At 32.0% G+C, this 14,905-nt stretch overlaps 1 protein-coding gene across 4 annotated transcripts in view; it reads right to left on the bottom strand.

Moving 5' to 3' along the window:
- Nucleotides 1-12,426, bottom strand: part of LOC125024515 (methylenetetrahydrofolate reductase-like) — a 13,418-nt gene extending 992 nt beyond the window's left edge. The window contains exons 1-14 of one of the 4 annotated variants that reach the window (XM_047612302.1): nucleotides 12,275-12,426; nucleotides 7,503-7,631; nucleotides 7,165-7,327; nucleotides 6,866-6,969; nucleotides 6,494-6,628; nucleotides 6,096-6,277; nucleotides 5,193-5,515; nucleotides 4,827-4,982; nucleotides 4,468-4,564; nucleotides 4,217-4,345; nucleotides 3,879-3,977; nucleotides 1,927-2,100; nucleotides 1,585-1,707; nucleotides 1-1,442 (exon numbers count right to left, since the gene is read on the bottom strand). The exon at nucleotides 1-1,442 is cut by the window's left edge and continues 992 nt beyond it. In XM_047612302.1, the coding sequence (XP_047468258.1) occupies nucleotides 1,197-1,442; nucleotides 1,585-1,707; nucleotides 1,927-2,100; nucleotides 3,879-3,977; nucleotides 4,217-4,345; nucleotides 4,468-4,564; nucleotides 4,827-4,982; nucleotides 5,193-5,515; nucleotides 6,096-6,277; nucleotides 6,494-6,628; nucleotides 6,866-6,969; nucleotides 7,165-7,327; nucleotides 7,503-7,602 (2,031 nt within the window). In that variant the 5' untranslated portion in view covers nucleotides 7,603-7,631; nucleotides 12,275-12,426 and the 3' untranslated portion in view covers nucleotides 1-1,196. Of the gene's footprint in view, nucleotides 1,443-1,584; nucleotides 1,708-1,926; nucleotides 2,101-3,878; nucleotides 3,978-4,216; nucleotides 4,346-4,467; nucleotides 4,565-4,826; nucleotides 4,983-5,192; nucleotides 5,516-6,095; nucleotides 6,278-6,493; nucleotides 6,629-6,865; nucleotides 6,970-7,164; nucleotides 7,328-7,502; nucleotides 7,632-8,053; nucleotides 8,239-8,265; nucleotides 8,341-12,241 lie in introns of those variants that run through there. The other 3 variants (XM_047612303.1, XM_047612304.1, XM_047612305.1) reach the window with 3 other exon arrangements.
- Between the last annotated feature and the right edge of the window lie 2,479 nt (nucleotides 12,427-14,905).

Here is a 14,905-nt window from a genome sequence, read left to right on the forward strand (position 1 = left end):
CATTTATAAGGTATGTGCTTCCTGTTTGGCTAAAGAACCAATGTGCTTTGTTGCGATGCCCTAAACTTCTTTTGACTAATATACACATTTTCAAGAACCAATTAGCTATAAAACAGAAACCTAAAGTAATAAATGAGAGATAATAAGAGTCATTTTATTAACCAACTTACCTATCTTTCTAAAATAATTATCACCGTTTCATAAGAAAAGAAAATAGTGAGTCTTCTTTGTTTTAAAGTACATAATGTCAGAAAACTGCACCAAGAAACCACTGCTTTACATCTTGTTTTTGTTTTGTTTTTCTGATTATAAAACAGCATTACATCAAAGGGAATCACAGTGTCGTCAGATTGGCTTGAAATAGCCTGGCAGTTTATCATAATACTACAATCCAGAAACACAGATTCTACAAAATTATACTATCAAGTTAAAACACAAAGATAAAAAGTAATGCATAAAGTTTCAATTACAATGTAACAGCACCTATGTTTTTACAACAGCATTATAGGAACATCTTAAGAAATCAATAACTAGTCTTGTCATTATGCACAACTGCAACAAAGCCAGTACTGTAGATGTAATAAAAACCTATAAGAAAAAATCTTATTCCATGTGAAATAGACTTTTATTATCCAATAATTTTTTTTTCATATAATCCTGTTAAAAAACAAAAAGAAATGAGATTTCCTATTCTTAATTTAGGTAAAAAACTGTCTAAATGTTTACTCTATGGTAATCAAAATGAAGTTTAAAATTTCACCACTATTTCCCTCCATGAAAAAATATACATATACATATTTTTTGACTGACAAAATAAATAAAATGCAGTAATTAAAACAACGACAAAGCAAGTATTAAAAATAATAAATCTTACTTTGCTTCCTCATGCAATTGATTTGCATATGGATATCTGTCAGTTGTACAAGTACTTAAAAACAGTACACATCTTCAAATCAAATGTCAAATTCAAACTTGCTGCAATAAATGGATACAATAAAAAAAGTAGTTGTATTAGCACAGACTAAAATAAATAACAAGAATGGACTGGCTGTAATATCTTTGGAAAGAAATTAGATTTCATGTATCTTACACCATTCCTTTTCAACATGACCTAAAACTCTATAAGTAGACAACACTACACTTAACACATTAAAACCTGACTTCTACTGAGGAACACATGAGCAACAACTAACTTCCTACCCCTGAACACATACACAGAGGTCCTTCTCATTCCTCTGCTCTTCTTGTTTCTCCTCCTTCAGTTTTCTCCAGGCAAACATAGCCTCTAGGACATCCCAGAGACAGGACTCCTTTTGGTAGTCATTGTCAACAAGATTGATGAGGTAGTATGTGCTGGTGATCTGGGATATTATCTGCCTTGACTGGGACTCCGCTGGGTACAGGTTTCCCCACTGTTCTTCCCAGAGACCAAAGGCTTCATCCTGTGTGAGTCAGAGAGCAGGTTTTTTTAGCCAAAGAATTATTTTAGATATGAGTAATTTTCTGACTTTTCTGATTCTCATTTGTTACTGTTATTGTCAAATGCACAAGCACAACATGTATATCAAAATGGTGATATCTTACCCTCCATGCCTTAAAGCTACTAGGATCCACAACAGTAGGTTGAATAATCTCTGTGCCAGGGAAAACACCCCAAGTCACAGCCATTGGACGGTGTTGATGGCAATTACTAAAGTCTGCTTTGCCCTATAATAAGAATGATAAAGAATTAGTATACATGCATTCTCTTACATAACTGAACACCTTATATGTTTTTTTCTATATTTCACTTGCTTCTTTCTTATTCCCAGCTTTGATTTCTTCAAGCAATAACCAGAACACTACATTTTATGCCTCAAATAATACACACACTAATAATATCTTAAAAATCTGATGCGCCAATAGCACCAAACCATAATGACTTACATCTTTATTCAAAATATGATAATTAATTCTGGGGAAGAGGGGCAATACATTCAGAAGAGCATCAACATTCTCCTTTGATGTGAAAAATTCCAGATAGGCTTTCTGGTACACATAGCCACCAGGCATTCCCCAGCCCACAACCGGGTCCTCACTACTTGCGCCATCCACTCTGGGCTGCACGGAAGAATGAAAAGGTTGGTAATCATCATGATAACGAAGGCAACAATAAGAGTTAAAGTAGTAAAATGGTAAAGTTGATGGTAATAATCCTTATAATATAATAATCATAATATGAAGAAAAAGAAGAAAAAGAAAAAGAAAAAGAAAAAGAAAAAGAAAAAGAAAAAGAAAATGAAAAAGAAAAAGAAGAAGAAGAAAAAGAAGAAGAAGAAGAAAAGGAGAGAAAAAGAAAAAGAAGAAAAGGAGAGAAAAAGAAGAAGAAGAAGAAAAGGAGAGAAAAAGAAGAAGAAGAAGAAGAAGAGGAGAGAAAAACAAGAAGAAGAAGAAGAAGAAGAGGAGAGAAGAAGAAGAGGAAAGAAAAAGAAGAAGAAGAAGAAGAGGAAAGAAAAAAGAAGAAAAAGAAGAAGAAGAAGAAGAAGAAAGAAAAAGAAGAAGAAGAAGAAGAGGAAAGAAAAAGAAAAAGGAGAAGAAGAGGAAAGAAAAAGAAGAAGAAGAAGAAGAGGAAGAAAAAGAAGAAGAAGAAGAAGAGGAAAGAAAAAAAAGAAGAAGAAGAAGAGGAGAGAAAAAGAAGAAGAAGAAGAAGAAGAAGAGGAAAGAAAAAGAAGAAGAAGAGGAAAGAAAAAGAAGAAGAAGAACAAGAGGAAAGAAAAAGAAGAAGAGGAAGAAGAGGAAAGAAAAAGAAGAAGAAGAACAAGAGAGAAGAAGAAGAGAGAAGAACAAGAGAGAAGAAGAGAGAAAAGAAGAAGAAGAAGAAGAGGAAAGAAAAAGAAGAAGAAGAAGAGGAAAGAAAAAGAAGAAGAAGAAGAGGAAAGAAAAAGAAGAAGAAGAAGAAGAGGAAAGAAAAAGAAGAAGAAGAAGAGGAAAGAAAAAGAAGAAGAAGAAGAGGAAAGAAAAAGAAGAAGAAGAAGAGGAAAGAAAAAGAAGAAGAAGAAGAGGAAAGAAAAAGAAGAAGAAGAACAAGAGGAAAGAAAAAGGAAAAGAAGAAGAAGAACAAGAGGAAAGAAAAAGAAGAAGAAGAAGAGGAAAGAAAAAGAAGAAGAAGAAGAAGAGGAAAGAAAAAGAAGAAGAAGAAGAAGAAGAAGAAGAAGAAGAAGAAGAAGAAGAAGAAGAAGAAGAAGAAGAAGAAGAAGAAGAAGAAGAAGAAGAAGAAAGAAGAAGAAGAAGAAGAAGAAGAGTAGGAAAGAAAAAGAAGAAGAAGAAGAAGAGGAAAGAAAAAGAAGAAGAAGAAGAAGAGGAAAGAAAAAGAAGAAGAAGAAGAAGATAGAACAAGAAGAAGAAGAAGAAGAAGAAGTGGAAGAAGAAGAGGTAAAAGAAGAAGTAAAAAAAGAAAAGAAGAAAAAAGAGGAAAAGAAGAAGAGGAAAAAGAAGAAGAAGAAGAAGAAATGGAAGAAGAAAAGGTAAAAGAAGAAGAAAAAAGGGAGAGAAGGAAAAAAGGAAAAAGAAGAAGAAAAAAAAGGAAAAGAAGAAAAAAAGGAAAAAAAGAAGAGGAAGAGGAAAAAGAAGAAGTGGAAAAAAAAAAAATAATAATAACAATAATACTAATGATAATAATAACAAGGAGAAGAAGAAGAAGAAGAAGAAGAAGAAGAAGAAGAAGAAGAAGAAGAAGTAGAAGAAGAGGAAGAAAGGGAAGAAGGAGAGGAATAAGAGGAAGAGGAAGATAAAGAGGAGGAAGATGATGAGGAGGAAGATGAAGAAGAGGAAGACAAAGAAGAGGAAGATGAAGAAGAAAAAGAATTACATAAAATACAGTTTCTTCTTTAGATGCTTACCTGGGAGTTGATGGTAAGAATACCACGTTTATTAAAGTCAGCCAACTTGTCTGTCAACAAGGAAGTCTCTGAACTTAGCTCGTCATCATTCCAAGGAACCTGGAATTCACAGAGGAGTATAATGTTTGAGAGAACAGTACCTGCATGATATCCTAATCTTGTAAATGTATATTTGAAGGTAGTACTAATGGAATTGAAAGAGACGTACCTATCTGAAGGAGATTTGCATACCAGTAATTCACATTCGTGTTCTTTAATCTGTACAGTTTACTTTATTTAACTTCTTATGTAAATATCAAATATAAACAAAAACACAGAAATATAATAATGTTGCTTACTTTGGTTACTTTTTGGCCTGCCTTATTCAGCCCACCTGTCAAGTATGCATGGAACACATCCCAAACATCTTGCTCACTTTCCAGTGTTTCTCCCCACATGGACAACAGCTCCTCTTTAGAACTCTTACTCTGAAAAAAAATAATAAGATTCTGTGATACATCCATTCAAAAAGTCATAATAAATTAAATACTTCAGCTCACACAGTAAAGAAATTCCTTGTCTGCTTTGGGGAATTTAGAATTTTTCTTACCTTGAGGTAGAAAAGGTAGTAATCTTTCAATTCACCAAAAGCAGGTGATTCTGAAGCTCCCCATCTTCCATTTGGAAATTCATCCCAATGCTGTGTTCTGGAAAATAAACGTAACTTAGGCAAAAGCAAATATCTATTTATTCTGTACTGATAAAGGATCTATAATCATTTATTACATTATACAAAATTTTAACATTTCTTTTTCCTTCTCTCTACCTATTTCTTCCTTGAGTGTAATTTAATATTCTTAATATAATATTTTCTTAAATTCTTTTCTCTTCCTCCTCTAGCTCTAACTGTAACTCTGACTAACGCGAGCTCTGACTAATGCGAGCTTTGACTAACGCGAGCTCCCTCACCTGTATACGTAAGCTTTTGGTCGTGTAGCCCAGAAAATAGGACGGACATCTTCTCCACTCCGTTTATGATTAGCAGCCATTTTCCAAGGTAGGGGTCTCCTCGGAGAAGCTGCCCACAAGCCAAGTTGCTTCAGAATAGCTGTAGTTGCTACTTCTCTGTAATAACAAAAACATAATTTAAGGACCATATAAAAATGCATACAAAATGAATGCATAATCAAAGCATTTCATATCTGTGCTGATAAAGAAGACAGGGAAGGGGGAGACAAATAAAGAAAGAATTCAGATGAAATGGGTTGAAATAAATTAATGGCTACAATATATCAGTAATCTTAATTACTAATACATTTCCAAAAGACAACTAACCTGTTTAGTGTATAAAAGTGTATTCCAGGAGCCATGTCAGCTGCAAACAACTCCTTGATAAGTGTGCAAATCTGATGAATCCCATAGTTCCTGATCGCTTCATCATTGTCCTTCAATGGTGCAACAACATTCATGATGTCCTCAGGGACATCTAACTTTGAGAGCTTGACAATGTGCCTCAGGGAGTCATAACTTTGGATAGGCATGAGCCCGGGGATGATAGGGCATTTAATCCCAATGGCCCGGCAGTCATTCACAAACTTGATGAATGTCTCAGCCTTGAAGAATAGCTGTGTTATGATGAAGTCTGCTCCAGCATCAACCTTGAAAAATACAAAAAGAGAAGATATTGTTATTAATGGAAAATTTAGGTAATCATTCATATATCTTCCACCATCAGTGACCTTTATAGAAGAAAATGGATTACACAGTGACTAATATTTAGACTGTAAAAAGCCATGAATGAATAAGAATAATTTCACAATGTAAGATATGCATCTGATGTTTCAGTACCATGTAATTCTGAAGTTGTGTTCAGCACTGTAACATTTGTTACATTAATCATTGTAAACCCTCACCCTAAACTCACCATACACTATATAAAATATAATAGGTAGATACCTTATAGTGATACAGATTATGAAGTTTTAAAAAGTGGTGAAAACCTAGGAGGTTAGTTGCTCTCCCAATAATCTTCTAATTAATTTTGTAAGAGTCCATAAAATATGTCCATATAATAATTTCCCTTTCCTCTTCATCTCCTCCTAAAATGTCAACTCCATTTAAAAAATGGGGCTATGGACCATAATGACTCAAATAAGAAGGTTTTTCTATGAATATGAAAATTAAGACTTGATGAAAAAAAAAAAAATACAAACAAATAAAGCAAATCATGTCCTTTACCTTTTCTTTCAGGTGCTTCAAGTCATCCTCATATGATGTGGCCTCAGGGTGGCCTGTGGGATAACCAGCTACACAGGTAACAAAGTAATCTCCAAATTCCTTTTTGATATGTTTGACGAGATCTGTAGCATAGTTGAATCCATCCTCAGAGAGTTCCCAGGTGTCCTTGCCACTTGGAAGATCTGCAACAAACAATGCATTAAAGAAGGGAAGATTGAATGCACCAATGTTGATGCAACTGCTTGGTAGTTTGTACACTCTATCAGTTTAGAATCTCCATTGTTAAATAATTTTTCACACAAATATATCCTATTAAGCAATTAACTGATCACATATGAAGGATCTTAAAAGTCATGTATGTTAAATATACAGACATTTAAAATGTATCATAAATTCACCTCCTCTAAGTGCTAGAATATTTTTAAGGCCTATATCCTTGGCCCGCTGTAGGTGCCTGCTGATTTCTGCTTTGGTCATAGAGCAACACGTCATGTGCAGCATTGTCTCTAGACCACTGTAGTTCAAGGCAGCACCTGTATCAGGAAATAAGAAGTCGCTGTAAATTTTTAAAGTAATATATGAGTAAAATATTCATAAATAAGTAATTATCCACTTTGCATTCAGTATATAAAAAAACATTAGATTTTAAAAGTATGCAATTTATAAAAAATCAAAAAATTAAACAAAACTAAATCAATGAACAAAAATAGAAGCTGAAAGAATCACATATTGATGAAAGTTCATCAAACATGATCTTAAAAAGCTCATACCAGCAATAGTCATAGATGAGGTTTCTGTGTCTCCCCCTGGGTTGCCAGCAGGATGCCATGTAATATCACAGAAAAGGGGGTCTCCTTCACGCATGCGATCAAACCTAGTAATTAACAAAGCATAGAGTGCAAAATAAGAACACAGTTTTGATTCCTGAGACATGTACAAATGCCAGTGAGTAATGCATAGTGCTATATAAAATCATTCATTCATATTCATTCCTCATCTACCCTAATATTCACATAAATATTATGTCACTAAAATGCGTCACATGCATATCCAAAGTGATCAGATTTACCTGGCTAAGAGGTTCACCGCACCACCTTTCGTCCTGGGTGGGAAAAATTCAAGGGAGAAGAATTTGTCTTTTGATTCAATCCGACTATGGATCTTTTCTCTTAAATTGTGGTAGCCAGTTAAGTACTCAGGCATGTGGAGATCATCATCCGCATGGCTATAATCTGAAAGCATTACATCATACTCTTAATTATACCATTTACAAAAAAAGGATACAGTATCAATCAAATCTGAGAAAGAGAAATCAATGTTGTCTACCAATGATAAATAAGCAAAATTTAAATTGGAAAGCAAAAGCAGTAAAACAGGAATAGTAAAAATCTAAGTTCTAATACTTACCAACAGGATTCTCATCTCTGTGTCTGAGAAAATCCTTCAGGATGGGTAAGGCTGCAGGAGTGCCTGGTGAGGGCAGTGTTGTTGCACCCTCCTTCACCATGATGCCCACTTACAGCTAAACTTGTTTAACTGAAAGCACAGGTCATATATATGGTTTTAGCAACCTCAACCATGTATAATCTGACAAAATAGATCATGTATACTCATGAAAAATAAGGAACAAATCCAAGCTGTAGTGTGTGGTGTATATATAATTAGGATACCCATTGCCTTATGTTGGGAGAACAAAGTAAAGATGCCAAGACTTTACTTCATTCAATATCATCTTTTGTAATTACTTCCTTTAGATATAAAAATAGGAAAACAGCCTTCAACACTAGATATGAAAAAAATATATGTGCCATGTTATTTGCATTTCCTACTTTGCCAATATCCCTTATCCTAATGAGAGAATAATTACTGTAAAGATAGGGTCTTGATACAATACAAATGTAACAATGCAATTAGCCATTTTACTGGATGCAGCAGCCATATACCTGCCTAAAACTTACTATCTAAGTAATTGACGTTTCTAAAAGAATATAAAATCTGAACTGGCCGGCTATTTACGCCAATAAGCATTTCGTTTCCAAAGGCCTAAAGTAATTCTTGAGAGGCTAATACTGCGAAAGGTTATTGACACTAGCAGCTTTCGCATTCACTCTTTTGCTACTCATCCAGCGAAATAGAACACATGAAAACGTGCCGAAATCTAACAGGCTACCTCATTTACGACAGTCTGTCAGCTGAAATACAAAAACAACTCAGGATCAACCAATGGTTCCCTTTTTGAAGGTTTTTAACGCATAATGCAGACGACGGAAACTGTTTGGATTCGATTCATTCTTTGCAAAGTAACTTCACTTTGGATAATAAACTAAATCTAATGCAAAATGCAACTGTAAATACATAATTTTATCTATGAAATCCATGTCATTCAACATAATCGAGAACTTAAAACAATTCATGAAAACTAAGCCAAAGCCAACGATAGTGATTCGAATACTTCATCTTTGTGTACAAACAAACGTTTGACTGCCAGTTGTACGATAACTTACAGTTTTTTATTACTCTGGGGAAAATGACGTCATTGAAACAAGTGTTCACGTGATCAGAGTCTGATCGCTGTCTGGACAAATGTAAACCACGCAAATCGCGTATTTAGATGGTTTTCTCTTGGTTTTAAAGTTTAGTTGGTCTTATTTTGTTGGGGTATTTGTGGAACTAGAATCACTAATACTATGGTTGATCTTAAGATGAATGAAATGGCGGTGAATAGCGACAGCAATTACACTGACGAAAAGTTATCGATCACATATATTGTCAGTGCTTTTACATGATAATAACAAAAATGTATGTTATGCAGCCACGCTTAATTATATGCCACTGGAACAACAGTGACCTAAAGAACGACGAAACAGTTACCACCATCACTGTCAATAACTTAAATGATAACCAGCTGTCATTCTTCTTTATATATCATTGTAACCATAATGAAATGCACACTTGTGGTATTTAATAGTGGTTGTCCCTCGCCCTTCCAAAAGATAAAAAGATATATAGGTCCATTCATGTTTTAAGCAAAATTGCATATAGACGTGTTATAAGCCATGCCATGCTAAAATAAAATCCCATTCTTCCTTTTCAAAATGACATCCTTCACACCCACAGAAAAAGAATGGTAGCAAGAGATCATCAGCCATTAATAATTATTTTTCAATCTATCCTTTATTCAGCAGCAAAATTAGGCATCACCTATACCATTATTATCACAATCACTATTCAAAACAAACATAAATACTATTTTTCGGTCACTCATGTTTTTTTTTTTTTTTTTTTTCATCAGTTTATCTAAGATGATGTCAACAGTAATACCAACAGTAGTGTTAGAAGTAGTAGCAGTGCAGTACCATTAGTGGTAGTTAGTATTAATAGTAGTAGTAGTAGTAATTATTTCTTTTCATACAATCATTATCATAACACTAATTATTACCACCATCCTTGTTACCATCATTACCATAAATATTATCATTACCATCATCATCATCATTATTATTTTAATCATCATCATCATTATCATTATTATTATTATTATTATCATTATCATTATCATCATTATTATAATTATTATTATCACGATCATCAATATTCTTGTTATTTTCCTTGTTACTATTCAGTATCATCGTCATTATCATTGTTCTCATAATTGCTATTATTATTATCATTATTATCAATTCATATATTCATAATTATCAACACTGTATGATAATCATCTTCATTATTATTATTATTATTATTATCATTATTATTATTGCTGTTATTATTATTATTATTATCATTATTATCGTCATCATTATGATTATTATTATTATTATTATTATTATTATTATTATTATTATTATTATTATTATTATCATTATTAGTGTTGTCATTGGTGTTGTCATCATCATTTTTATAATCACTATTACCGTAATCTTTGTTTTTATTATCATTATCATCATTACTATAATTTTTATCATCCTTTATCATTACTATTAATACAATTATCATCATTACTAGTAGTCATCAATATTGTTATCATCTTCATATCAGAAAATATGACAGTTCTTATAGTGATGATAATGGCATTAACAACATTAAAAATATGATAGAAATAATGTAGACAACAATTATGTACGGTAGGTAGTTATGATAAATATACTTAAAAAAACAACAGTAGTGATACCAATAATGAGAGTTATATCGTATAAATTGATATCATCGTAATGTTATTATTGGCAGTATGAACAGTAATGGTGTTGGTGATAATAACAATGACAATGATGGCAACGATGACGATGATGATGATGATGGTGAAGGTGAAGGTGAAGGTGAAGGTGAAGGTGAAGGGAAGGTGGTGGTGGTGATGATGATGATGATGATGATGATGATGATGATGATGATGATGATGATGATGATGATGATGATGATGATGATGGTGATGGTGATGGTGATGATGGTTATTCTGATGGTGATGATGATGATGATGAAGGTGGTGATGATGATGATTGCTATCAATATGATGATGTTGATAGCAATTATACTATTACTAGTGCTAATAATGATAATGATTCTACTAATAATATTTTTTATAATATAATAATGACAGTAATAATTATCATTATTTTTATTATCACTATTATTGTTATTCTTATCATTAGCATTGTTGTTGCTGTCATCATCATAATTACTATTATTATCATTATTATTATTATTATTATTATCATTATAATAATAATAATTATTATTATTAACTTTAACATTATAATTGTCATTATTATAATTATTATCATTATCATTATTATTATTATTGTTATTATTATTATTATTGTTATTATTATTATTATTATTATTATTATTATTATTATTATTATCCTTTATCGTTCTTATCAGCATTACCAGTATCATTATCATTATTATAATCATAATTATTATTATTATAATCATCATTATTATTATCATTATCTGTATTATCATTATTACTGTTATTTTTATCATTAGCATTGTTGTTGCTGTTGTTGTTGGTATTGTTATTGTTACTATTGTTATTGTTATTGTCATTATTATTATTATTAACATTGACATTATAATTGTCATTATTATTATATTATCATTACTATTAGTATTATCATCATTTATTGTTCTTATAAGTATTACGACTATCATTATTATAATCATTATCATTATTATCATTATTATCATTATCATTATCATTATTAGCATTATCATCATTATCATGATCATTACTAAATTTATCATTATCATCATTATCCTATACTTATCATGCTCGTCATCATTATTCTGATTATCATTGTTAATATTATATCAGTATTATTATCATTATCATTATCATAAAAAAAAAATTAATAATAACAATAGCACCTACAAACAATTTCTGTAGAGAAATAACAAAAATAAATCTGACAAATACAGGAATAACAATAAAAAAAATATTGTATTAAAGTTAGTTACTCAAAACCTAATTCACTTTCAACATTAAAAATAAAATTTCTCACATATTAATATTATGGTTAAAATTTTTTCTATCTGCCAACACTTTATCAGTAATGTACGGCATTCTAAATGTAGTCACAGTAACTCAATAGTTACTACACGCATCTACAGTATGAGAAATATGCTTTAACATTTCTTACCATAGCTAAAAGTATTCATACACTAGACGCGGTTGGCGACGGAGCAGGAAACCTACAGTAGCTGTGTACTCCTTTGAAAAATACGTATATATATGCTATAAAAATCTCAACACATACAGACGGGGAACTATTATTTAAAAGAAAGATATCCGTAAATAATATCTAGTATTGTGTTAAAAACGAAAAATGTAGCATATAGAGTACATCGTTGCTTTTAGTATTTTCTTTTTCCTCGTTATTTTCTCCGAGTCTAAATTGATATCCAAGGGGAAACTTTTCAGTCATTGGAGTGATTTCTCAGTGTCCCAGATTTTCCACTGGCTCAAGCTTTGTCCTCTATCTTATTTCTATTTATACTCTCCTGGCGCAGATGTAGGCTATATCCAGTTAATTTCAAACAAGACGAAAAATAAATATATCCCACAACTAGATGCTTTTAACACAATTACGGCATTATAACTATCATCAATCATAATGCTAACATCAACTGACCACCAAAAGACTCACAAACACAACGTGAAGTGCCAACAAGTCACTCACATCAAGTGCCACTCGGGTCTCTAAAGAAGTTACCCCTCGTTACAGGGCTACAGTCGGCGGCGTGTCACTGTCTTCGCGGTCCGGGTTAGTACTCGCTCTCCGGTTTAAGCTAAGGGGAAATGAGACCGAGCTAGCGTTGGCCTTTGCTTTTACTGCCGTGGTCGGGCCAAGTTGCGAGATGTCTGTAGCAGGGAGGGATTTCGTTCAGAGGTTTGGAGGTTGCTAAAAAAGGACAGTAGACTTCATTTAGAGAGTTTTTCTTTCCTTTTATCCCGGTATTTAACTGTGGTAGTGGTTGTTGACAGTAAGACAATGAAAGAACAGAGGAAAGGCTTTAGTTTGTAATAACAGAGGTGAAATACCCGGTCGCAAAGGATACAGTTTACAGGTATATTTAAACGACTGAAGATTTTTTCTCTGACTTTCGGTCAAAAGGAAAACATTGTACTTTAGTTTTTAAAAGACTTCATTTTCTTGAATAGCATCCGATGAACTATTTGAGATCAAATTCATGGGTATGACAGCAATCAACCAAAAACATAAAGATTTAGATCATGATGTGAATGAAAATTAAAATGAGAATTGATCGTTGTCAAATGATAAAAACAACGATATGTAACGGGATACGTTCTAGTGTGACGGTAATGCGTTCTAGCGATATCAAAGTCCGGCATTTTGCCAGTGGTACTTTCCGTTCACGAGTAACTTTGTTGCCATACACAAAACTGATCTACTTTTTTTGTCTGGCCATCTTATCTAAGCAACACCAAGGGCCCGGTAGGGCACATGTCCAGAATAGTATCAAGGGAAGCACAATTTCGATATAGAATCATTGTTCTTAAATTAGTTCCGAAGTTAATTACATAATTGAAAAATTAATAGTATATCCCATACTATATTGAATTGTATCACTCAACGCCCCTTTAGTTAAAGTGAGAGCACTATTCAAAACCAGTGATACGAGGTCACAGCACAGACGTGCATACGGTCACGGAGTGCGAACAGGTAAATTTGCGTTTAAATGTGTTTCTTTCCCTATTGCTTTATTAACTTCTCTGTTTATATATAACTTTTCTGTTTGTTTCTCTACGCTAGAACTTCAGTAGCAGCTTCACCATCGACGTTGCTCTGCCCCCTTGAATTACCTTGATTCATACAGAAAATATACTTTTATTGTAATCAAAAGCTTTAGCAAAAAACTTGTCACCAATAAATTAAATGTTTATAAATGAAATGTTTATATGATTAAAGTGATGAATCATTTTAATTTATATACCTACATAATGATTTAATATGTATCATTTAGTGTGTATGTAAAAATCAGTTATTGACTTTATTTATTCAGAAAAGATAAAACATATGACAATATCTAGCCATAGTATTTGTAAAGCAAATGTATCATAGTTTGCAGTGTCTCTTTACTGTTTTCCAAAGCTAACGATTCAATGGTTAAATCATCTGCATATTTGCGAATCTGTTTGCATTATTTTGTTAAATTTCCATGCTCTATAGATCCACTTTGCAGATTCCAAGAAACATTCCATGTTGCAGCCTCCTGTTATGCTTTCTGACAGGGTCCTTGTAATAGTTTTTAAATAAAAAACAAAATTTGGAAACTCTCTTGTATTGTTTGGAGATTTGACCATCAACAAGGTTTTGCAAATTTGAATTATAATCGTAAATTCTCGCATTGGCTTTTGATTCAACAATGTGAGATTTTACTCTAAGAATTGGTACACTGATTTCTGTTTTTGCTAATAACATTTTTATCATCATTATAATAGTTGTTATTATTACAACAAATATTTTACCATTACTATTGTTATCATCACAATCAGTATATAAGTATTAGTAACCTTAGCATCATTATCTTAATTATCATCATATCCATAATGACCATCATCATCATCATTGAATCATAGTCACCGTTATTCACCATCATCATCATTATCGTCATGCTACTGACAAAAATGATGATGATCAAGGTAATGGTGAAAGTAATAATAAAATTGAGATATAAGAAAGTTCTGATAATGAATATAAAAATGTTGATGATTATAGCAATGATAAAGAAGATAATGCGGATAATAGTAATGATAATGATGATAATAATAATGATAATATTAAGAAGAATTACAAGAATGATGGTATGATGGTAATAGTAATTATAATAATGATAATAATAATAATGATAATAATAATGATAATAGTAATGAAAATAATAAAAATAATAATAATAATAATAATAATAATAATAATAACAATAATGAGAAATATAATAGTAATAGTAACGATAATGATTATGCAAACGTATTTATACACGCAAGCACGCGCACACGCACACACATACACACACACATCACACACTGACATATCTAGATAGATAGATAGATAAGTATATATGTATATATGTAAATATATATACATATATATATGTATATATGTATGTCTGTGTGGGCGTGTGGGTGTCTATATGGATGGCTGTATAAAATTCATTGATTTACTAATCAATCTGTTAATTTATCTTTATTTTAATTATGTATATTTTTTTCCTCCTCCTTCTTTTTCTTCTTCTTCGTCTTCGTCTTCTTTTTTGATAGCTTCATTGCTATAATTACCCCTATCACATGT

Source organism: Penaeus chinensis, chromosome 43, assembly GCF_019202785.1.
Source record: "Penaeus chinensis breed Huanghai No. 1 chromosome 43, ASM1920278v2, whole genome shotgun sequence".
In the NCBI taxonomy this organism is placed as follows: Eukaryota; Metazoa; Arthropoda; class Malacostraca; order Decapoda; family Penaeidae; genus Penaeus; species Penaeus chinensis.